Here is a 24,702-nt window from a genome sequence, read left to right as displayed (position 1 = left end):
TTTTGTGATGCTGATCTCAAGAATATTTTTAAGCCAATATTTAACTAATCATTAGGGGATCAGGATTTATATTTTTATAAACAAGTGTTACAACTTTGTACAAGCAGGTAAAAATTAATCAAAAGTTATTTTTCCAGGTATCAGTGCTGAGAGAGATGCTTCTTAGAAAACTTTAGACTTTTATGTATTTTTATTTTTGTATTCCTTACTTTATTCATGTATTTTACCACTTGAGTGTTTTATTATTATTACTGTACCATTTTTAAGTTTTATTTCTTATTTAAGCTTAACCCACTCAGAAAATTCTGTTATTAAAACATAGTAAAAACATTGACTCTCTTTGATAAAAGATCCCCATTATTTATGAGACAGACCCAGAAAGGCTTAAGTAGCATACCTCTTGAAAAATGCTTAGATAAATTAAGATTCTTAAGCTTTATTTGAACAATATATTAAAAAAATAACACTGTGGTGGTGCTTCTTTTGAAATCAGGTCAGAGAATATACCATATTTGTAAAAATGTGATAGCATTTCCCTTTCTAAACCAGGAAGTAGATTGATTACAAAATAAGTAACCGCCTACATCTTCATTTATTACTTTAATTTATGTAGTAACTTCTGAAAAGCAAATGAAAGCATGTGTAAATGAAGCAACTGTAAATACCATTCATTAGGATCTTATTTTCCCTTGAGTCCTGCAGAGTGCAATTTTTAAAGACATCTGAGGAATAGCATTAAGATTACGAGCACATTTTGCATTCATGAGGCTGAAAGGCAAAAATGAAGAGATCCAGTGTTCCTTCAGCTTGTGTTAGCTATGTGACTAATTTCAATTAACTTGCTTATCATACTGAGCAGTTCGTGTTTTTAGTTCTAAAACATGTGTTGTTGTCGTCATCTTTCCTGTCCTCTTATATTATTTGATAATATAACATTAATTTCAGTGTCATCACTGAAAAAAAAAATATCCCTGCAATGGGAAGTAGTGGAATTTTCATATTATTAGACTCAGTACACAAAGGGGGATCAAATAAAAAATTTATATCAATAAAGGAGAATGTTTGTAGCTCAGGGTTGAAATGAAGGGACCTTAGTGCTCTCCGAACATTGTTGTTTTTTTGCAGACGTTTCATTACCAAACTAGGTAGCATCATTGGTGCTAATCATGGGTAATGAAACATCTGCAAGAAAACTACCAAGTTCAGACAGCACCAGACCCCTCAAAAAAATATATTGCACAAAGGGGTATCAAATAAAAATCTATACGGTCAGTTCATATTGTATGCTGATAGCAATTAGCTTTATTTTGTAGAAATTATAAGGGAAGCAAAATACAGAGAAAAGTGGGACACTGTCCACTTGGCACTCCCTTTCTCACTGAAATTGAGAAAATGGGACGCTGTTTGACATTGGGTTCAGCCTTGAATGATATGAAGAAGCAGTATGTTAGAATGAGCTTATGAGCCAAATGCCAAGTTCTCTCTTTAGTTGCCCTTAATTTGTGTCCCCACTCATTTGAAAGTAGCACTAATTTAGGGTAGCTTTTAAGCCATCTTGTGCTAGCTTTGATGATTTCACTGTCTGTGGCAAAAGATGGCAGATGTTTTGTTTGAAATTATACAGGCAACAACTATTTGGCTGATCTATGATAGAAAATTAGCATTCATCACCAATTGGCAGCCACTTGGGACTCCAAATAATATCAATAACGCCAAGTTTCATTTTAGCATTTCTGTTCAAAGTGCTACTGCAAACACAGCTAATTAAGCAAGCTTGTTTCATTGGTGTGCAATTCAATACACAGTAACTTTACTTGAAAGTCTAACCAACAGTATCATTCAAAGCCAAGGAAAAAGTCCTTTGATGATTTCCCTTACTTCTTGCCCTACTTGTGAAATAGTGCATCTCCTGTATTAGTTTCCTAATAGCACAATTTCTTTGGGAAGCCCCTCCTTCTGCTTCTCCCCAGATTCTTTTACCAGAAGCAGTTCTGGTAGTGAGTTGAAAGGAGTAGCAGCTATAGTCATATAGGTAGTCCTCAACTTACAACCACTTGTTTAATGATTATTTAAAGTTACAACAGCACTGGGAAAAGTGACTAACTGGTTCTCGAAGTTACAGCCAGTGCAGCATTCCTGTGGTCGTGTGATCAAAATTCAGGCACTTGGCAACCAATATGTATTACTATGGTGGAGGTCCTCCAGGGTCATGTGATCGCCATTTGCAATTTTCGCAGGGAGCTTCCAATGAGTGAAATAATTCAGTTGGGGAAATCTAGATTCGCTTAACAACTATGTGATTCGCTTAAATCTGCAGTGATGCATTTAATGACTATGTAAAAAAAAAGATTGCAAAAGTGGGTGCAACTTGCTTAAGGACTGCATCTCTTACTGACAGATGTTCCATCCCCATTGTGCTCGTAAGTTGTGGAGTGCCTGTTCAGAAGATCAGAAGAGGAAACCATGGGGGATGAATAAGAGATCTCTGAGCCTGTTTTTCCATCCTTAACTGCTTGTATGTTCAGCTTAGGTTGCTGTTCTGCTCTTCAATATTCAGATCAGTAAATGCTGTGCTTTTCCTAGATGAAATTAACATTTCAGAAAGCTCTATTTTTTTCTATCTAAAGACAGAAAACTGTGTAGAACTCGACTCTGCTAATTAATACACATCTTGAAGAAAAGCAGAAACCATCAAAATAATGTTTGTGAGAAGGTTCTTTTTACAACCGTTTTCTCACCAAATGCATATTGCTTTTTTCACTTTATGATACCATATTTCAGAAGCCATTTGAATGTGCTTATGAGAGGTATCCAGAAGTGAATTTGTTAGGAAAAAAACTGGGAGGAGGGAGATTTGTCCCTAGAGAAGAAATATTATCATCAGCATTTCTAGATTAATAACTATGAGCACATCTGAAATGTCATAAGGATTTGCCTGTTACTGTCCCACTGCTTCTCTCCAGAATTTGCCTTATGTCCACCAGTGGTTTTTGAAAAAAAAAAAGCAGTGGTGGGTGGGAATAGCAAGTATTATTCCTGTTTTGGCTTTTACTAAAGAAAATTACTTTGCTGCAAAGTTATCTTTGTGGTGCAAAGTGCATGATTCATTATTTCTCTAAATGGATGATGTTACCTAGCTTGGGTAATGAAACGTCTGCAAGAAAACAACCAAGTTCAAAGACCATGAAGGATCCCTCATTACTTCTTCTCCTACCAGAAGCATATGTCTTACGTTGCTTAATTTGTCAAAATTATTTCTCTGTATCTTTCATTAAAAAATTAACATAATGGTTAAAGTAACTTTTGATTGGCCTGGATAAAGACCAAGAAATGTAATGAAGCCAGTTAGTTATAGTATAAAGACCAAGGAAAAATCTGTGGATGGAGATAACCATTTCTGACAACTTCAAAGATCTCAAGATGCAGGACGAATCTGCAAATGGAATTTTTAAAAACCTTGTTTTGTGATGTATATCCTGATTATAGTTACCAATAGGTGATGAAGGGGTTTCATCACTTATTTTCTCTCTACATGTTAAGGACTAAAGACTTAAGTTAAAGACTTAAAGACTAAAACCTTCTAACTTTCTGTAGGAAGTTTTTCAAAGCTCTTTCTCAGACTTATTTGGAAAGAAACATAATTTACATGTCCCTCTCCTTTGTTTTCTATTACATGATTGTTTTCTGTCTAAGAAAGTTAAGAGAGGTGTGCTGTAGACCATTCCAAATAACACAGTTTTTTTTTTTCCAGAGGGAATATATACTTATTTCTGTTGCGATTTCCAGTAAAGGAAAATCTCTTAGTTTGTTGAAAAATGTAAATCCTGCTCTATAAATTCACCTCATTTCAGCTATACATGGAAGGTAGATCACATATGGTTTGGTATCTTAAGTGCTGCAAAGCAACACTTATCATATTTCCATTCCCCAGAAGATTTCTTTATTATTGTTATTTTTATTAATAAATTTATGTATTTCTGATTATTTCAACACCTACAGTAAATTAAAACAATTAAAATGCAGAGTATAAAAGAGAAAAAAATAATGTATTAAAGCAATTAAGTTACAATGTTGGCAAAAAAAAGGTATTTTTATGCACTCTCTTTTTCTTTCTATACTACCATTCCTTCATTTTCTTACTTCATTAAATTGCACAAAATGATAATCATGAACCATTTTTTTCACTATTACCTGGTTTCTGCTTTACCTACATGTTTGCATGTGGGAAAATGGGAGGCTTGCATATGTATTTCAATAATTTATTTATCTTTCTTACACTTATGTGCACCTATATGTCTAGCCACACATGAAAATCTTCCTGTTATACTAGGAAAAGACATGAAAGCTATATCTATTGCCTTGGGTTTTCCATCTAAAAATTGACAAAATTGAGGAGAAATGCAAAAACAGATTAATCCAAAACACAATTAAAAGCATAAATAAAATTACATAAACTACATATTAAATTATAGCCAAATCCTTGCATAATACTGTGTCAAAGAAATATGCATCTCAGTTCCATTTTCAAAAGCTGATAGAAGGGAGTGTCATGACGATTCCAGAGATCATCTCATAGAAAAAGCCTTTTTCATATCCAATAAACAGGTTTCTATAAAAGGAGACTTTTCCAATAGGGTCTCTGATTCAACTCTTAACTTCGCAATAGGCTCTCAATGAGGAGGACATCCTTCAGACAGCCCCATTACAAGATGATTGATTTTAATATTTAAAATCAACCACCTTAGTGTCGAAAGTGTGGAAAATAATTAATAGCTGGGGTCAAGCTATTACTGCATTTTGATGCTTCTGAAACTTCTTAAGATGACCACAATTAAGCCTTGGTTTTGATTTCTCCTCCATTTAAATGATACTTTAGAAAGCCTTTGGATATGAAGGATTGTTGTAAGAATTAAACAATATTCACCTAAATAAACTAGGCTAAACTACATTCTTACAAATTGCTAAAAGTTTGTATTTGGTTTTCGGTTAGCATGATACATAAAGGCAACTGCTGTAGTTTTTACCAGGTCTTAGGGTTTGTGCAAGCCTTGCTGCTTGTGGATTAATACATTAGGATGTTGAAAGGTGTATTACCATTCATTGCTTTTAAGGATGTCTTGCCTGCGATGTTCTAGTCACAATTATTGTCAGTATCACCAAGAACATAAAACCACATGTAAGCAAAAAACATATTGCTGGGGAGAAGAAATGAATGTCTGCCTTATTTAAGTTTGTTGTTTTATCTTTGAGCAATGAATCGGTAAATGCAAATTCCAGAATAAATGGAGATGATTTGTATCACAAGAACACTGTTTGCTGATAAATACTCCAGGGTTCCTTAAGGAACTTGCTAGAATAGAGCTAAGCCGGTCTTACATTAAAGACATAGATCTCTTACCTTTCCTGGAGCTTTGCAAATATCAAATATATTTGTTTTACTATGTGGGGTTTTCTTTTTTCTTTTCTGGCTGGGGAGTGGGGAGCTCATTGAAAGTTAGTATTTACATTAAGTGGAAAGGTGGTGCTTTCCTCTTGAGGCAAAACCCACCTTGGTGGAGAAAATTTACATCATGACAGTGTTGCAAGGTATGTGACTATATACCTTCTTGACCATGCAAGACTAAGTTAACTATTTATTGTATTGAGAGGTTTTTTTTTCTCTTAAAATTCCATTTGAATTGTTTCCTGTACAATATGTGATTGGTTTTGGTGATAGAGATGAAATTACTTTTAGATAAAAATTGGAGATGAATGAACTTTTAGCTATGCCAGTGGTGAAATTAATAATACAGAGGTTATGATTTTATCCTTTGCATTTAATGAAAAAGAAAATGAAAGTAATGTCACTTGGATGTGATGGGTGGTATATGTACAGATATGTGCTTGTTTCAATGGTCCTGTCTTGTCCACCCCACCCCCCTTCTTTTATAGGCTTCAATAGCTGAAAATAGTATATCTCTATACACTACTGCTTCCATGGGAAACCCCACTCTGGGCAGTTTAGCCAATGCAATGCGGGAAGATCTTAATGGTGCAATGGAGCATGCGAACAGCAATGGGAGCGACAGCAGTCCAGGCCGTTCCCCTATGCAAGCAATGTAAGTTGTGTGTATGGTGTTACCTCTCCTAACTCTGCTCCCACCCCAATGCAGCTAAATTAAAATTCTGAACTTTAAAAAAGTTCAAACATTTATTAGATCATGAATTAAAACAAACATCAATTCATATGTTTGTCTACCACCCATGAGCTTCAATGGCATTTTAAAAATGTCCAACAATAAACATAACTTATAAAGTATAGTAGTAACAGCAGCCAAAACAGCTACTTAGAATATATAGATCTTTTCCAGCTGATCGCATGGATCATCTAGAACAGGGATTTCAAACTCAAGGCCTACGGGCCAGATCCTGCCCGCGATGTACTTAGATCTGGCCCGTGGGGCTGCCCTGGAAACAATGGAGCTTAAGAGGACAGTGCACGGCCCTCCCAGGCTCCATTTTCAGCCACGATAGCCTCCAGCTCTGCCAGCGAAAACAGAGCCCGGGCAGGCCATGCATGTCCCCCAGCTCCATTTTCGCTGGCAGAGGGCTCCAGGAGGCCATTGGGGCAAAAAAATGGAGCCTCAACGAATGACATGGAGTTGGCCATACTCCCAATTCCCTGAGGTCAAACACATCCCTGATGCGGCCGTAAATGAAATTGAGTTTGACATCCCCGATCTAGAATCATATTGGCTATCCAGTTTGCCATTTTGTCCTTTGCTCCCAACACCATGGGATAACAATAAAGCATTTCATATATTTCTTTTTAAAAGGGAAGCGAAGAGAAAAGGCCTTATAATCCATCCTTCAGTTTCACTTATTTAACATGAAGTTCCATTACTGACTGTCAAAACCAAGAATGACATGTGGTGAATTTGCCAAGCTGAGTTCTTTATAGCTTCACACATATAGACAAAATCTTGCCAGATAGAGCACTCTACCATCTGTATCTACAATATACTCTGGGAACTATTAAGGAGTGGCTATCTTCACCCTCTTTTTCTCACATGTTATATCTGGATTGAGTTGCCTTTTACTCCTCTGGATTGCACCTCCTCACTCCTAGGAATCTACCTCCGTACTACATTCCCTCATGGGGGCCTTTAGTAGCTATAATGAGTTTCCTTGGTAAGAGAAGATTTTATTTTGAGTATAGAAAATATGAGGGACAAACCATAAAAATGTCTTGTTGCCATATTTTCTGTTTATTTTTTCTGTAGCAACTCTTTAAATTCAGACAACATTTAAGGTTTTTTTGGAAGTGGGGGTGTTTTTCAACTCCATAGCATGGGCATACAGATTCTCACAATAGTCAACAGTGTGTTTCTCCTTAAATGCTTACTCTCTTTCACAAACATTTGGGTGCTGCTTACCAAAGCCCTCTCATGCACCAGTTCAAGGTACATAGAGATCAAGAGGAAACGCCACATACTGTTGGTAATGTATAGGTAGCCCTTAACTTACAATCATACAATTAACAAGTGTTTGAAGTTATGGCAGAATTTAAAAGTGATTTATGACCAGTCTTCACACTTAGGAATGTCACAGCATCCCTGTTGCATGTTTTTATGACAGTGTCAGTGATTGCCATTTGCAATCTTCCCACTACGCTTCCAATAAGCAAAGTCAATGGGGGAAGCCAGATTAGCTTAATGACCATGACAAAAAGGTCATAACATTGGGTTCTGTTCATCTAATGATTGCCTTGTTTAGCAAGTGATGTTCCAATCCCAACTGTGGTTGTAAGTCAAGGACTACCAGTATGTTCCTTACTGAACACATACCAGAGACCAGTCAATGCACCACATGGTTTCTTGAAGTGAGATCTCAAAATAAAGTTGATTGAGACCCTACCATGTCTTCTTGGCCAATTTCTGGGACATAGGTAGGATCTTGGAATGTATTTTTGTCAGTAACATTGCCAATTTAAGTAGTTTGGTTTTTTCAAAATTAAATTCCGTTTAAACAGTAACAGGAAATATCCAAAAGCTCATAAGACTTTGTGGTGAATTCCAAAAAACATGTGGCTGAGAACAATAATACATGGTACTGTTTTATGGCAAAAGTACACTTGGCTTCAAATTTTCTCTTCCAAAATGCATACCACAACATGTGCAGAAAAATTCACCACTAGAAAAATGGGGAAATTGGAATGTATCAGGTTCTTTCAAGTAAAAGCAACTAGTTCTACAGCTTAGGAGCTTTATTGAATTGCTTTAAATTTAAAATGTTCCATTTCAGATTGGAAACCACTGTGTTATCCTCAAAACAGGGCATTTTTATAATTGAAACGTGGCAAATTGTTGAAATAAACTATTTCCAATATTTCAAATTTGAAATACAACATTTCAAATTCAGAATGGCAATAGCACTTAGACTTATATACCACTTCACAGTGCTTAACAGACTTCTCTTAGCAGTTTACAGCCATCAGCCTATTGCCCCCTACAATCTGGGTCCCCATTTTACTGACCTCGGAAGAAGGGAAGGCTGAGTCAAACCTTGAGCCAGTAAGAATCAAACTGCTGGCAGTCAGCAGAAGTGCATTCAAATTTCTGAAGTAGTCTGATAATCTTTTTTTGCATTTAATTTATTAAATAATCAACATAAATTTATTTATCTAAAAATAGCAAAGTTCTGCTTCATTAGATTTAAGCTTCTTCTACAATAGTTTTTATTGCCAATAGTTTTTATTGTTAGGAAATAGTTTTGTGTTGTTTGTTTTATTGAACGTACTTTTATTGGTCAATGACTGAAATAAAGTTTCTGTCTGTCTGTCTCATGCCAGCAAAACAATTTTTGGCAAGACTTTGGAATTACAATTCAGTCAGTTCCCAGCCCTATTTTGTTCCTTTTAATAGGGCTTTTATTAGCTGTAGTGAACGAGCTGTATGTTAAAAGTTCTAAATCAAAAGGTAGGAAAAATTAACCCGAAGCTAGTCTAATTATTAATTGTGAAGATAATTAGCATTTAATTATTTATAACAAGTTTCCTACCTGCAAAAATTTTGGGGCAGGGGGTTGAGGAGAAAAAAATATCTAAGATTCTTGTTACTTTGATATTTCAAATAAGTGTTCATTTTGCTTTGAGAAAAAAGCTTTAAAGAAGGCAATACTCACTTTTGATAATTAATTTTAACATTGTCTTTTACCTTCAAAACATTGGAACAGATTTAAGCTTTATAGAGATTATTTGTGCAGTATTTATTAATTAGCATTCCCAAAGTAGCCTAACATGACATTATTTTAGCACTGCTTGAATGTTTTCTCTTTAGGCATTTTCAGTCGCAAATATTTTTGTTCTTCCCATTCCAAGAATACAATACTAGTAGAAATGTTAAGTTGTTAGAATTTTTCAAGAGTAAGGCATTTTATTTCCCAGAAATACTCCATATTTCTCTGTCTGCCTTGTGCCTGGGCACTTATTTACAAGGGCACATGCTAGCATTTCTTTCAACAGTTAGAAAGTTTGTGTTTCCGGATAGATAACTATAATATTCTAGTGTTCAGTGCAGGCTGTTATTTACTGTCTCTACTTTCAGATTCCTGTTGAGCACCCTTTACAATGATATTCTTATTTTCCTTAATGGAATACCCTTCCCATAAATTAAATTGTTTTAACTGTTGCAGTGCAGTGAAACAGATCAGGCCTTTATTACAAACTTGACTTGTTAATATAACTACTAAACAAGCCAATACTTGTCACTGTTGTTGGTGCCCACATTAGGAGATTTTCTATAGTTTGACTAGGGCATCCACAGGGATCCATGAAATCATGAAAGTATGCTTCCCAGATCCCTGGGGGCATGTGGCAGTCCATCATGAGAGTTCATGAAAGTATGCCTCCCAAATCCCTGGGGGCATGTGACAGTCCATCATGGATGGACCATTGCTTTGGGAGTTTGATGTGATATGCCAAAATGAGAGTGAATCATTGGATTTGACTACATGAATGAATAATACCCAGGTTTTTTTCATGGCTTCCTTTTTCTTGTGTGTCAGCAATTGTTTGTAGCATCTCTTCTGTTGACGGTGCCAGGGTAATATTGGGTACATAAGTTTGGCAACAAGAGCTTTTTTTTAGCATTAATACAAACCTTGTGGAACCATGATTTGGAGTGTTGTTGCTTCAAGGATTCGTTATTACAAGTTAGATACTAATGGAGCTCTTGGGTAAGGATATTAAAGTTCTCCAAGACTTAACTGAGGCACCATTTAAAATGTGGAGGTTTAACCTGAAGGTTGTTTGAGCTAGGCGGAGACCCGAAAACTTTTATTTTCTGATGTTTTGAGCAACGACTGAGGAGGAATCCCTTTTCTTCAAGGTTGAAAGCGTGAAAACGCTATCTAAGAATTCTCCTCAAAAGTTCCCACAGAGAAATTAAGTGTCTCTGTTCCCCCCTCCTTTGGGTCTTTTTCAAATCTAGAACTACGATATGCAAAACTTCTAACAGAATCCAAGGAGAATAAGTAAAAAAATAAAAATAAAAGGAAGCCACCAAGAAAGCAATATTTTTATAATGTAAGGTGCCATAGAATTTTCAAAAATGCTGACAATTGTTTGCCTAATGGACAGTAGTGACCCATCCCTTGGTTTCATATTTTCTAAATGTCATCGCATCTTTCTTGTAGCAGAGAAAGGAGTTCAGTGAAACAACCCAGAAGGATATAGAGAATTAAACATATGTTACTTGTCAGCTAATATGACTGCTTTGGTTACTAATTTTTTAATAACAGAAGATTATTCTTGCATGCTACTAGTAAACATTAGGGATTCATGCTTTTTCATGCTTATAAACATAAGAGTTTCATGGTTTTCATGTCCCATAAAAAGAGAGCGCAAGTAACACTCCTCAGTACTCTATAAATCGTTCTTCCGCTGTATAGTTACACTTTCTGTACCTATACTGTCACCCTGGAGTTCAATTCAAGTATAATTCAAGAGATTATACTGAGAGAATTATTTGAAAAAGATTCTACCTTGGTAGGAGTCAGTGTGCATCTGGAGTCTTTCAAAACAATCACCTATAAATGATAGAAACACTGAAATGCACAAATCAAAATAGTAGTGCTAAGACATGACCCAGTTCACTCTTATTTTACAATTGCAATACAAATACTATCCCAGGGAGAAGCTGATTTTTGACCTCCAGATGTGGCTTTCTCTTGGTCATAAAAAATTGTTTCGGGAGAGACTGTCTCTTCATTTCCACTCGGAATGTGTAACTCTTGCAAACCGCTTGGAAATGAAACATTTTTTTTTCTTTAACTTAATAGAGTTAGTTTTGATTGACAAAAATACCTAATGCTGCAGGTAATGGGTATTTATAAAAGAAATCCGCTTTTGGGGGATCATGTTATAATTATTTACATGGTATTGCAAATAAAATCAAGCCTCCTTCCATAAAATCTCTTAAGCGGGACACTGCTTACTGGCAGGGACATTTTTACATATCAAAAGCCCCCCAAACAATAAAACAAGGGGAAGGTAATTTGTATTTGTACGGGGGGTTGTTATGAATATGATTTACGGACAACATTTTTCAAATGTTATCATGCCCATTTTGTATAATCAACCCTTGATCCCTTGTGGGTTATTCATACGCTATTCTGTAATGAGAAATTTGGCAGATCTCATCTGCTTAGTGCATCCTTAGTGCCCACCATGAGCTGAGGTTCATGTTCTGCCTTGTTTACAGCTGACAGCGTTATTATTCTCATTAGGACTCGGCTTTCATATCATATTGTTGTGTTGAGCGAGCCTTTTCCTCTCCGTTTGTGTTTCCTGGCAGGGCTTTTCTTTCCTTATTGACAGTTTGTAAAAATATGCATTAATTTGGAGTTTAAAGCATGTATCATGGTGTCTCTTTGCTGTGTTTGCTTGAAGTTGATTAATGATAGACCCCACTTGAGGTCGTCCTCTGGAGACTTCTTTCACAGGTTATGCATGTTAACTAGAAAAGCAGAACACACAGTAACCGATGATTAGCCCAGCCTCCAGAAGCTCAGTAAGCTGATAAACCATGGGTTTCCTTTACAGATGCTTATTTCATTTATTTATCTGAAGATTGTATTCATCAAGCTAATGTGTCACTTAAAGAACATTTTCTCCGAATCCCAAGAAGAAAGCTTGAGCTAACAGCGCTTGCTGTTTTTCTCTTTTGAAGCCCAAGTATTCTTACACAATCAAAGTGTTCCATTATTTGCAACCAGGCTAAGTTTCAGAGTGTGAATTGTACATATGACAAATGGGGTGGGTGGGTGGGTAGGTGGGTGGAAAGAAACTGTATTGTACAACTGAACTGGGGATGCTTCTTGGATGAGAAGCAAAATGTTTTCAAGGGGGAAAAAACAAGAAAGTCCAGTTGCCTTTTGAAGACAACCATGATGATTGAGAATCTCCATAGCCATGTATACTGTAACAACTATAATGAGGAGGGATTTCAAGTAATGTAGAAGGTTTACTCTTTTTATTGTTCTGCTTGAATCAATACCTTTATCGCTTTGCTGGAGAGACTGTATTTTCAAGTTCTCAAACATATTTAAAAGACAGAATCTTAATTCACTAAGATCATAGGTGTCTCACCAGGTGGCAGCACCTGGCTGACCGTGCCTGACTGATGACCTAAGTAGAGTCAGGCCTGGTTAGCACTCAGATGAAACACCTTTTCAGAACACCAAGAACGTATTGGGAATTTAAAAGAAAATCTGAAGCTAGTACACAGCTCTTTTTTATTGTTGGCAAAAAAACCCACATTAGGTTATCTCTATGAAATCATTAGAAATAATCCTTGACTTTCCTAATACAGAGGTCAATAGTTTTTTAGTATCCATTGTTCAATGTATTTGAATTGTTTTAACCTAAACAGGCTAAAAAAAAACAGGATGAATTGCTCATCCATCCTTTTTCTGTTTGTGTATATATTTGTCTGTTGTTGTTTTTTTCAGACACCCTGTGCATGTCAAAGAAGAGCCATTAGATCCAGATGAAAATGAAGGCCCACTCTCCTTAGTCACCACAGCTAATCACAGTCCGGAATTTGATCACGACAGAGATTATGAAAATGAACACGTAAATGAAGACATTGAATAAAAATGTCTGTGACTTTTCATTCTGCAAATGAAGATCCTGGGGAGGAGCAAAAAAAAAACAAAACAAAAACCCTTATCTTTCAGAATTAGCTGTGAAATCTCTCCCCGCCATTGTACAGTCTGGAAGATACACTCGGTCCATTCTGACTGCTATAAAATATGTTAACACTTAGTGCCATCAAGTATCCCATTTGGGAGTATTTTTGATTTTTCTACTTTTTGTTGAAAAACAAAGCAAAGGAATTTGTACTCTGTGCATTGGATGGATTTGTTTGGTACTCGGAATTCCTACTCACAGTCAACATCAGTGTTGTAAATGTGTTCCACTAATTCCCTTATTCACAACTTGGCAGCAGACTTTGGACTGCAGATCTTCCACTATGGGACACTGAAGACATGAAGCTGAGCATGTACACATCAATTGCAGATCAAGCCTTTACCCAGATTTTAAGGATTTCAGTGGACAATATATTTGCACAGTATCGCATGTTGATTATCACTGCCTTTACTTTTTTTTTTTTTTTTGGCTTCCATTTGGGATAGGGAAATCTTTTTGAGTGTGTGTGTGTGTGTGTGTGTGTGTGTGTGTGTATGTATACTTAAGGGTTAAAAGAAACAAAACCCTCTTTTTTTAGTGTATAGCTTTAATTCTTTTTTCTCCTAGTTCTCCTATACCTTTTTAAGTTCTGACCTCAGGCCTCAATTGGCCAGGGCCTTTTGAGGCTTAATGTTTTCTGTACTTTTGTGATGAATGTTAATAGGTGTGTTTATTATACAAAGCTGAATGTTCTTTGAATTGTTTGTAGTTCTTTTTCTGCCATCCATTCCAAATTTCCTTCAGATGCCATTATGTTTCCTTTAGCTATGGAAAACATTCCATTTTGGACTATATGCCCCCCCCCTTACACACACACACACACACACACACACACACACACACGACTCTGGAAAAAGTTCTAAAATGCTGCTGTGACCTGTGCAAACACAACAGAAAGACAGGCAGTAATTCAAGAGTGAACAAACCAGCGTCAGAGCCGTAGAATGTGGTTCTAAAGTCATTCCACAGAATGTCTATGTTTGTGTGTACATGTGTGTATACACATGCACATAAAACCATTGTTTGTGGGTTCCCCTTCCCCCCTCCCCCATTGATTTTTCCTTATTTGCAGCAATTACAAATGTTTAGGGAGACATTGACAGCCCTTTCAGAAAGTGCACACCCTACAGATATTGTCAAAGAGAAGTATAACTGTGTAAGGCTTTTGTGCATTTAACTTTTTAAAATAAGTTCCTGGGCCAATCAAATATTTCTGAAGTATGTTGGCACATATACTATTAGATTCTTATTTGCCCACATGCCTCATCGTAGTGGTTCTTCCAAGTTAAGTTGTTTGAGATTTAATTGGTGGCATCCATCAGTTTAAGTTGTTGCATTCAACTCATTGGGAAGGCAATAAGGCCCATTAGTTGTTAAGTGTTAGTAGTTTTGCCATTGCAGATAAGATCGTTACACAATATCACACCAACCAGTATAAAAAAACGAACAGTCTGATGTAATCTGTGGATAAACCAGCTCTGATGCCGACAACAGTCTTCCTTCAGAGCAAGAGCGGGCAGACAGCTGCAGTTCCAATGTTGGTACCCCTTGATCACCAAACTTCTAGTGACTTCATTCTCTAACCACTTTTCAGTAATTAACTCATTTATGTCGGACTATAGCTTTTAATTTCAGAAGTCTTTCTGATCCTAATTTATATTCTACTTTGTACCTTTCTCCCCTAAAGTTACCAAAGATATTACACAAAGTAAATTATGTTCTCTGTTATATGCTTTATCTTATGAAAGCCAAATATCCTCTTATTGTTGATCAAAGGAGGTTAAAGAATTACGAAGCAAATGACAAAATAATGGGCTACAGCTAACCTGAGAAGGAAAACTCCTTTATTAAAGTATAATTTAGAAGACCAAGTAGATGGCTGAACCAAAGTTTTTGCTGTTGTCGTTTTGATTTGTTTTTGTTTTTTTCTTTACAGTGACCAAAACTATTTCTGTAAAGAGAGAGCTTTTTAGGCTTAAGTTAGAGAATGAGACCTTGAGAAGGGCACCATTTGACATTGAGGGTATAGGAGGAGAACTGATTTTTCCGGGGGGGAAAAAAAACTAGAATGACTTGAATCAGAGAGAGTTTACATGAAATACAAAAGAGCACTCATGACTGAAACTAAACCATACCGTAATTTCTGAAGAAATTGTTGGTATGCTTTTGTTTGGGGTTTGACCTATTCACTTTTGCTAAAAGCCAATGCCAGGGCAATTTATTTTTAACTTTGCTTACCTGGGCCCAAGATTTGAGAATGACTGTGGTGATGGTTGTGTTGGTCTCTGCCCATCCCATTTCGTTTCAGGGTTTCTTTTTTTTTTTTTTTAATATGGTAACATCCCTGTTCCTTTCCAAACTTTGGTACCATTCAGGCCAATGGAGGAGGGGGATTTGCCATTAATTTCAAAATAGCAATTTGTTTTTAGTTTTCTTTTCCTCCTTTTTTTTGCCAACAGAGAAATATGTAAAGCTTGCCTTTTTTTTTCCCGACTTCTTTTTTTTAAAGGAGGCCAGTATGTAAGTCATTTGATATGTTCTGAAACACACCATATTCAGGCAGCTCTATAATGTGCAGGCCATAACCAGGACATAATAAAAAAAAAACCTGTCCCTTTGGTTCAAAACTGAGTGGTTTTGCTGGTTAACTTGGTATTCAGAAGGGGATAAAAATCTGGTAGATTAGTTCATTCTCAGCATGTGTAGCTAGACATGAGTAAAGATAACAGCATGAGAAACTGTTAGTACGCATACCTCAGTTCAAACTGTTAGGGAATGAGTAAAAAAAAAAACCTACATTTCACTCAGTTGCACTTAGTTGTATGTCTTGCATGCATAGACTAAAGACTGTAGCAAAATTTTTAAAAAAGAAAAGATTTTTTTTTAAAAAAAAAATACCTACCATACCTTGCAGGTATCACTGCCCTGCAGAAGAACCAAGAGGAGATCTCAGGCTTTACATCAAGCAAACTACACTATTTTTTACAAATTTCAGATTCTGCATCCCTTTGGATCATAACAATGGTTCCTCTGGGCTCGGGTTTATTATGTTGTACATATATAGCCCAATGTGTCTCTTGTGATCCCGTTTTGTCTTTTGGCGGGTGGGGGTGGGTTGTCAAGGGAAAACAGGAAAAGGGGGGAAGTCGGTCCTCTTTTTTAAAAAAAAACAAACATTCCTCCAAAGGAATTAATGCAGCTGTTTGTCAAAACACCTTTTGCTTTTTGTGCAACTGCTTTATATTAACTATACTTTGACAAATGCTTTTGGGGGAAAAAATCTACTGTATGTAATGGAATTGCGGAATATGCTGCACATGTATTTCATTTAGTTACCCTTGCTTTAAGACTGTGGATGCCATTTGCTGACATGTGGGAGAAAAATCCCAATTTCTTTGTTTTTAATTTAGTAATTCCCCCCTTCCCTCCGTCACAGATCAAATCATGTTTGTATAAGTTTGTTTCAGAGATTTTGTGTTTTTTTATTATTGCTTTATTTTGTTTTTTGTTTTGTTGCTCTCACGCTATTTGTTCTATAAACCCTTTCTCTGCCTCTTGTTATCCCCATCTCTGCCTATTTCGGCAACCTTAAGGAAAAAAGAAGAAAAGAGAGTTTCAAAAGTTGTTTCTTTCCTGCTGCAGTAAATATTTTGCATGATGATTTTTCCAAGGTCACACTTTCAAAGCTTATCAGTGAAGTGGTGATTGATAATGGAAAAGTGTCAAAAATATTGAACTTTTGTATAAAATGAAATACTTTACAAGGTGCCAAGATGTAAAGACAGTTTGTTACATGGGTTCTGTTTTTGTTTTCCTTTTCCCCCAGAAAAGCAAACACGATAAATGAAGTACCACATATATCAGGTAAAACTGCTGTTGGGAATGAGTCAAAGCCTACCTTATCATCCTACAGCCTTTTCTGGGCTGGTTGGGCCTTCTTTCTTTGCCCTCCTGACCTTGGTCAGGCTGCCTTTATTAAGTGTGGGTCTCCTGCTGCAGCCCAGGAGGCAGAAAGGTTTTCCTGACCAAGTGGATACCAAATAGGCAGAGGATTTGCAGACTCCTGTTCTATTTGTCGATCTCCAGATGGCAGGGAAAAACTGATTCCAATCTCTAGGGTTAGTCCTGGTGGCTCCTCCTAAATAAATTTTTCGCCTACAAGCAGGCATCTCATGTTCTACAAAGACCGTCCTTTCCTTGGATTAGAACAGTGCAGTTCAAATGCTTCATACTTAACCGGATTTCTGTTTTCTACCAAAAGTAGAAAAAAAGAGGAGGAAGAGAATCGAGGCCCATGCTTAAAGATTTTTTGGGGGGGAGGAGTGGGTTGAAAGAGGATGGAAATCTCCTTTAGGAGACTCCAACCATAATATCCATGATCAGGGGTAGGGGGAAAATGAATAAATTGTATTATTCTTCAAGTAATACAGATCATTAGATATTTTTTATATATAAATATATATATATATATCTCAAAGTTTTTAAACAAAATAATTTTGAAGTATTGTAGTTTTCAGAATGCTGACAAGCTACATTCCTTATAACAGGGAGAATGTGTTTTAAACTCTTGGAGAGCTTTTGGTACATTTTTGGTTAACAGAGTCAGAGTTTTTAGATGTTCCAGAAACAATTCCTCATTCTTCAGTCTTCAAAATTGCATTTGCTGGTCTAGTCTACATTTTTCCACAAATCCAATGTAGGTAACAGACTATCTCCTATATAAGCCTTGATGAAAATGGTACAGTCAGACTGTTAGCATGGTGCTTCATGTGTATGTGCTGCCAGTAATGAGAATCTCCTTTTATTTTTAGGCATACAAGAAACTCATTCCTTACATCAACTGTAATTCCATCATTCCATGTCTGTTGATGCAGACAATAAAATGTTATGTAGTCAGTACTTATTACTGACATTATAGCATTCTCTAATGCAATAAAGTGCTGGTTGTTCACACTGGTGATACATGTTGCCATGGGCTACGTGTTCTTGCTTCCCCCTTATATACAATACGTCCACTTTACATAAGTGAGTCTACCTGTAGGTTTTTCTCAGCAGACACCCTACAGATGTTTAATGGTCACTTCCTCACTAGTGACATAAGTTGCCTTCCAGGATCATCAGCCTATCACTGTTCAAAATAGTAACCAGAACAGACCTATTACCTTAACAACTGAGTCATTCTGTTAAATAACTACAAGATAAATTGGTGATAACCTTACAGAATTCACAGTGCTTATTAAATAGAAAGAAATACAATAGATTGGTGTCTCTTAAAATATGATCCTAGAACCCTAGGGGGTCCACCAAGACCCTCTCAGGAGTGGTCAAAAATCAAAATTATTTGCCTGCTTATATTGAAAAACCATACAATTAAAATCCCATCAAAACCTTGTAAAAAGTGGTAGCGGCAGCAAATGGGTCAATTATATTTTTTAATAAGTGAAAATTAACCTATATGCATAACCCATACAAGAAAAAGCTCTTTGGGGGTCCTTCATAATTTTTAGTGGAAAAAGGGAGAGAGAAAATAAATTTTAAGAAACTGCAATAAATGATGCCAGAGCATGTTAATTGTCTTAATTAATTAATTGTTAAGACAATTAACAAAGTCATTTGGACAATAACTTGCCATTTTACTTTGTGGTAAATCTCAACTCACTAGTGCATTGTCATTTACAATAGCAACTGAAAAAGTATTTCTGGTCATTTGATTGATTGGTTAAGAGCTATCAAGTCAATTTTAGTTTAGTTATCCTGTTTTTATGAGCAGGTGGACATATTTGGATGTCAGTGTGCTGTGAAAATTCCTACAAAAATGCTATTAGGGAGCAGAACTAGTCAGAAAGTACCAATTAATCAAAAGGTAAACCAATGAGATTGTTCCATACCAGCCTCTCTAGTCTTCAAAGATGCATGGTAACATTTCAATTTCTCTGAAGAAGGTTGAAGCAATCCACCTGTGAACAATCCATACAGCAGACAAGAATTGAGCGTAGGGGATGTGAAACTTTGGGACTCGCACTGTGTGTTGCAGATGCTTCCTTATCTTGCTCGCTTTTAATTAAAAGGTTCTAAGTACAGCATTCGGTGTGCAGAAAAACCCTGCTTCTTAGAGATGTTTCTCTTAGCAAAAGAATTCTAATGGTAGAAGCACCATTTCTCAGTGTAATGCGCCAATAGTCAAGAGTTAGCTTTGTGAATACATAAGGGATTTAAACTGAAAAAAGTAAGATATCCAGAACAGTAAGTATCCAGAAGAACAATAACACCACATGTGGAAGAAAGTGCACAACAGGGTCACACTAATGGATGAACATCTCTAGACTTTATTTTCATTTTACTCTTCTCACGCAACTTACGTTCACCAAGTCAGAACGATTCATGTACTGAAGGGAGGAAAGTTGTCTTGGCCACTATAAGCCATGTGAATGATAATGCAAATAAGCTAATTCTTTCTGATTATGCATTTTGGAGTTTTCTACAGTCTGTTCAGATTAATGAACTTCAAGAGTCATGCTGTGTATTCTCAGCAGTTCCACTGATTTCAGTCCCTTTGAGATAAGACAGTTGGACATAAACAATGCAAGTCTGATATGCTTCATTTTTCACTTAGAAGGGAAATAGCTTCAGAAAACTTTTGATTGGCATACCGGCTTTCCTTAAAGGTGTTTCAGAACATCATCCCTTTACACACATCTTAAGGATGGATTATGAAACTCCCCTCTCCTCTCTTGCATAAGCATACTTTTATTTTCTCTATCAAGGAAAATAAAAAATGCTTAATAACTAGCATTAGCGAGAACTAAATTTTCAGAGAAAAGCATTTTCATGAATAATTCATTCAAATTTCACATCTGCAAGATTAGTCATCCAAATAAAATGCTAATGTCAAAAACATGCACCGTCTATAATATTCTCATCAAGCAATATTTTTGCATATAATGATAAATGGTTGAATTAGCAGCAATGATTTTATTTTAAAAAAATTCTTCCACACCCTGTGAAAGGATGGTAAAATGTACATTGAACCGCTATAGATTTTTGATCAATTGATGTAACAGAAATTCTGAAGTAAAATACCATTATTCCTGAAAAGTAACTAAATATCATCCCAAATTTTATTTAAAGTATACGTACTATTTATAGTATTTGCTGATAGCATGAATGGCTTTTTTAAGGAGATACACATGATACACATGAATGGCTTTTTTAAGGAGATACATTCCCTCCACATTAAATTTCATTAAATGACCTTCGTTTTTATCTAAGAAAAAATGAAGATCAGAGATTCATAATTCCTAATGCTATATTATTATATTAACCAATCTCTAAACTTGGCTTAAACTTTATTGACAGGAAACATAGTTCTTCTATAGAATATACACAGCCTCAGTTTAATCCTGGGTATCTTTGGGTTTAAAAAAATAGAAAAAATCTCTAATAGATTTTTCTAATCATAGGGTCTCTAATAGAGATACTAAAGTAATCTTTCATCTTGTCCTTTAAATATGTTGGCAAATAAAACAATTTCTTCTAGTTCAAATGTTCTCAAGTATACAGCCTGTTTGTGCTTCAAAGTATCTAAAGATAGTTCAGAAGTTTTCTAAGGAATAAAATCGAGAACATAATCAGGCGTTCCATTGTCCCACTTTTTATGTTCACAAAAAGAAAGCAGCCTCCTCTATGCAATACTAAATCTGGATTCAACCATGCTAAGAATGGGGTTTCCTATTAGGTTGCACTGATGATGTTACCTAGTTTGGGTCATGAAATGTCTGCAAGAAAACAACCAAGCTCAGAGAGCACCCACAACTCTTCATTTCAACCTTGAGCTACAAATATTCTCCTTTATTGGTAATTAGGCTTCTCCAGTTAATGCTGGAACTGGAAGCTTTGCAGTTGTAGCTGCCTGATTAGTTAAGCTGATTGTCATTGAAGAAATCCAGCAGCTGCCAAATGCAAAATGCAAACCCTGTTTATAGGAGGAGCAAAATCCAGTCCTAATACACCTCTTTCACTTGTATAGCATAATAAGCTGGACGCCTCACACTTTGGGGTAGCAGAGCAGTCGACATCTGGACATTTTTGTTAGAATGAAACATTCCACCCTCTGGATTACCCATTACCTAATCTAATTTTCAATCTAACTCTGGATGTGATTTGTTTTGCTTGTAAATTAATGTGATGTGGAACCTAACCACTGCAGCTTACAAACTATGGTTTATGCTTTTGTTTATGTTACAAGCAAAAATCAAATCCTGCCTAGCCAGCTATTTTTGTTCTGAAATGATTGCTGGGACCTAACCATGATATTGACAAGATGTTGAGATATGCATTGCGACATTTGAAGTAATATCTTTTAGTAGTTGTGTTCCAACATGGCACATAAGGGGCAAAATGTACATCAAGATATTGTGCCACATTTGTCACTTGACCACCATACATGGACATTTATGCTGGGACACTTCTGCAATGTTTCTCAATGTCAGTAACATTAAGATGTGTGGTCTCATAGATTTGCTGTCTCAGTATTGAACTACTAGCTACAATTCTCTCCTCTTTTGTAAGTCATCACCTGATGTAAAGGGAATCAGGTGGCTGCTAGCAGAGATTCCAATTTTTATTTATTTTATTTATTTAATTTATATTGCCGCCTATTTGCCTAAAGTGACTGGAGGCGGTTTACACAATGTAAAACCATATTTAAAAAAGACAATTAAAAACTAACAAAAAGAATCAAATAAATTAGTAAAGTACAATAGAACAAAATTTGAAAAAAAAATTTAAAAATTAAAAACCAACTCCCACCCACCGCCGCCCCGATGACAGCAGATCACAGTAGCCATTTGATGGGCTCCATTCCTCTTTGGGTTCCCCAGGCCCGCTGGCAAAACCAGGTCTTCAGTGCCTTTCAAAAGAGTGCTAGAGTGGGGGCCATTCTAATCTCGGGGAATGATATTCCAGAGAGAGGGAGCCACCACGGAGAAGGCCCTTCTTCTGGGTCCCACCAGGTGTATCTCCCTCAGGGGCGGGATCTGCAACATTCCTTGCCTCCTCACTCTAATGGGTTGGGTAGATGTGACCGGCAAGAGACGTTCCCTCAGATAACCCGGACCCAAGCCATCAAGGGCTTTAAAGGGGACAACCAGCACCTTGAATTGCACCTGGAAGCAAATCAGCAACCAATGCAGCTCCTGCAGGAGAGGTGACACGTGCAGATTGGAGTCTGCACAAAACCATGCAGGCCAATGCATTTTGCACCAACTGGGGCTTCCAGATGCTCTTCAAGGGCAGCCCCATGTAGAGTGTGTTGCAATAATCAAGATGGGAAGTGACCAGGGCATGAGTGACTGTGAGTAGGGACCATTGGTCCAGGAAAGAGCGTAACTGGTGCACAACCGGTAGTTGTGCAAAGGCCCTCCTGGCCACGATGACTCCAATACTACAAATACAAAGCTCCCCTCATTGCACAGAACCTTCTCAGCTTTTTATTTCTCAGTCTGACTAGGACTTTAGAACATCTGATTAATCCCCACTTCATTGAGCCTTTTTTACAATCTCAAAATACAATGCTTTCACTGTTATAAGTGCCATGGTGGCGCAGTGGTTAGAATGCAAGGCAAACTCACTGCTCACTCCAGGAGTTCGATTCTGACCAGCTCAAGGTTGACTCACCCTTCCATCCTTCCGAGGTTGGTAAAATGAGGACCCCGATTGTGAGAGGCAATATGCTAACATTGTAAACTGCTTAGAGAGAGCTGTAAAGCACCATGAAGTAATATATAAGTCTAAGTGCTGTTGCTCTTATTGATGGACTAAATAGACCTAAAGACAGCACATGATAAATTCACGCATGACTTACTGAAGAGCCTTGAAAACATCAAATGTGCTGATGGGAACATTTAAACCAAAAGAACAAGGGGGATTAAAGGGGGAAGTTAAAACAAAAACTTTACTGGCAGTAAAATGCTATACAAATTCATTAATAAATTAATAAAATTAATTTAATTTTAAAAAATTTAAAAATTAATTTAAAATTAATAAAAAATTAATAGGTTAAAGCCTGCTGGGATCTTCATCAAGAACCCAAAAGATGATTGAGACACATGAATCTTCATGCATGCCAATTCTCTAACCCAGGGGGTCCCCATCCCCCCCATCCATAGACTGGTACTGGTCCAAGCGCTGTTGGGAACTGGACTGCACAAGTGGCAGGCAAGTACACAAAGCTCCATTTGTGTTCATGGTGGGCGTGCGAAACCATCTCCTTTCGCCTACCGGCACTGTACTACTGTCCCATGGACCCAGAAAGGTTAGGGACCGCTGCTCTTACCAATGGCAAATTGGTAGAGAGATTAAAGTTCCTTCCTTTAGACACCCTAATCCCCAAAATTGCCAGGGCTCCTTCCAAAGCTGGCCAAAATCAAGTGTCCAATTTTCTTTCTTTCTTTTTTCTTTTTGTTTCTAAAGATATTTACCCTGTGACTTGAAAAATTATTCCTGGAAATCTAATTACACTCTGAATGAAAGAAGCCCCTTTCTGCAATAAACTAGAGCATGGCTGTCAAGGCCCCGGGGGACAAACCCAGCCCGCAGGGTGCTTAGATCTGGCCCGCACAGCCAGCCTGGAAACAGTGAAGGACCATCACGTGGTGCCTCTGCCAGTGAAAACAGCGCTCAGGGAAGCCATGCACTCCATTTTCAGGCAGAGGGCTGCAGGAGGCCATCGCAGCCAAAAAAAAAGCCTGAACGAGTGATGTCAAGCTGGCCATGCCCATCCTGGCTACACCCACACATGCACACACACACACACACACACACCCCGAGATCAAACACAACCCTGATGCAGCCCTCAATGAAATCAAGTTTGAACACCGCTGAACTAGAGAAATCTACGCATCACATTCCTTGATGAGAGAGAAAGCATGAAAAAAGGGCATTGCCCCTGATTTCATCACTGTGACATTTATTTATATATTTAAAAGATTTTTATGTTTACTCATCTAAAACACAACTCTGAGCAGCTCGTAACAATAATAAAAACTATGTATGTATGTATGTATGTATGTATGTATGTATGTATGTATGTATGTATGTAATTTATATGCCACCTATATCCTCACTACCCAGAATGACTCTGGGCATTCTCTTACAATGGTTTATTAAAACCATAAAACAGTAACGTTCAATCAAGAGGAGTGGAGAGGAGCAGAGGGGACAGGACAGGACTGGACAGGAGAGGCACAGAACAAAACAGAAAAAAAGAGGAAGGGGCAGGCACAGATTTTTAAAAATAGCACTTTAAAAATGGCTAGAGAAATATACAAAGGGGATAGGCCATAACAGAGATAGAGGAGGGGAAAGCAGGCAAAAATCCTCAGATACAGTATATGAAACACACAAGTACACAATATGGGAAACCCGCATTGCAAAAAAAGATTTAAAAATAAAACAACCAAGAAAAGAGCCAG

General features: G+C 36.9%; 1 protein-coding gene across 40 annotated transcripts in view; it reads left to right on the top strand.

Moving 5' to 3' along the window:
- Positions 1-18,199, top strand: part of FOXP1 (forkhead box P1) — a 639,457-nt gene extending 621,258 nt beyond the window's left edge. For 35 of the 40 annotated variants that reach the window (XM_087923662.1, XM_026722283.2, XM_087923674.1 and 32 more), the window contains 2 exons: positions 5,932-6,098; positions 12,991-18,199. In XM_087923662.1, coding sequence (XP_087779788.1) covers positions 5,932-6,098; positions 12,991-13,135 — 312 coding nt within the window. In that variant the 3' untranslated portion in view covers positions 13,136-18,199. Of the gene's footprint in view, positions 1-2,398; positions 4,274-5,931; positions 6,099-12,990 lie in introns of those variants that run through there. The other 5 variants (XM_087923676.1, XM_087923675.1, XM_087923679.1 and 2 more) reach the window with 5 other exon arrangements.
- The last annotated feature ends 6,503 nt before the right edge of the window (positions 18,200-24,702 follow it).

Source organism: Pseudonaja textilis, chromosome 2, assembly GCF_049901715.1.
Source record: "Pseudonaja textilis isolate UNSWEBS1 chromosome 2, rPseTex1.2, whole genome shotgun sequence".
Lineage (NCBI taxonomy): Eukaryota > Metazoa > Chordata > Lepidosauria > Squamata > Elapidae > Pseudonaja > Pseudonaja textilis.
Note: the sequence above shows the minus strand (reverse complement) of the source record. Positions and strands in the feature narration are given on the sequence as shown.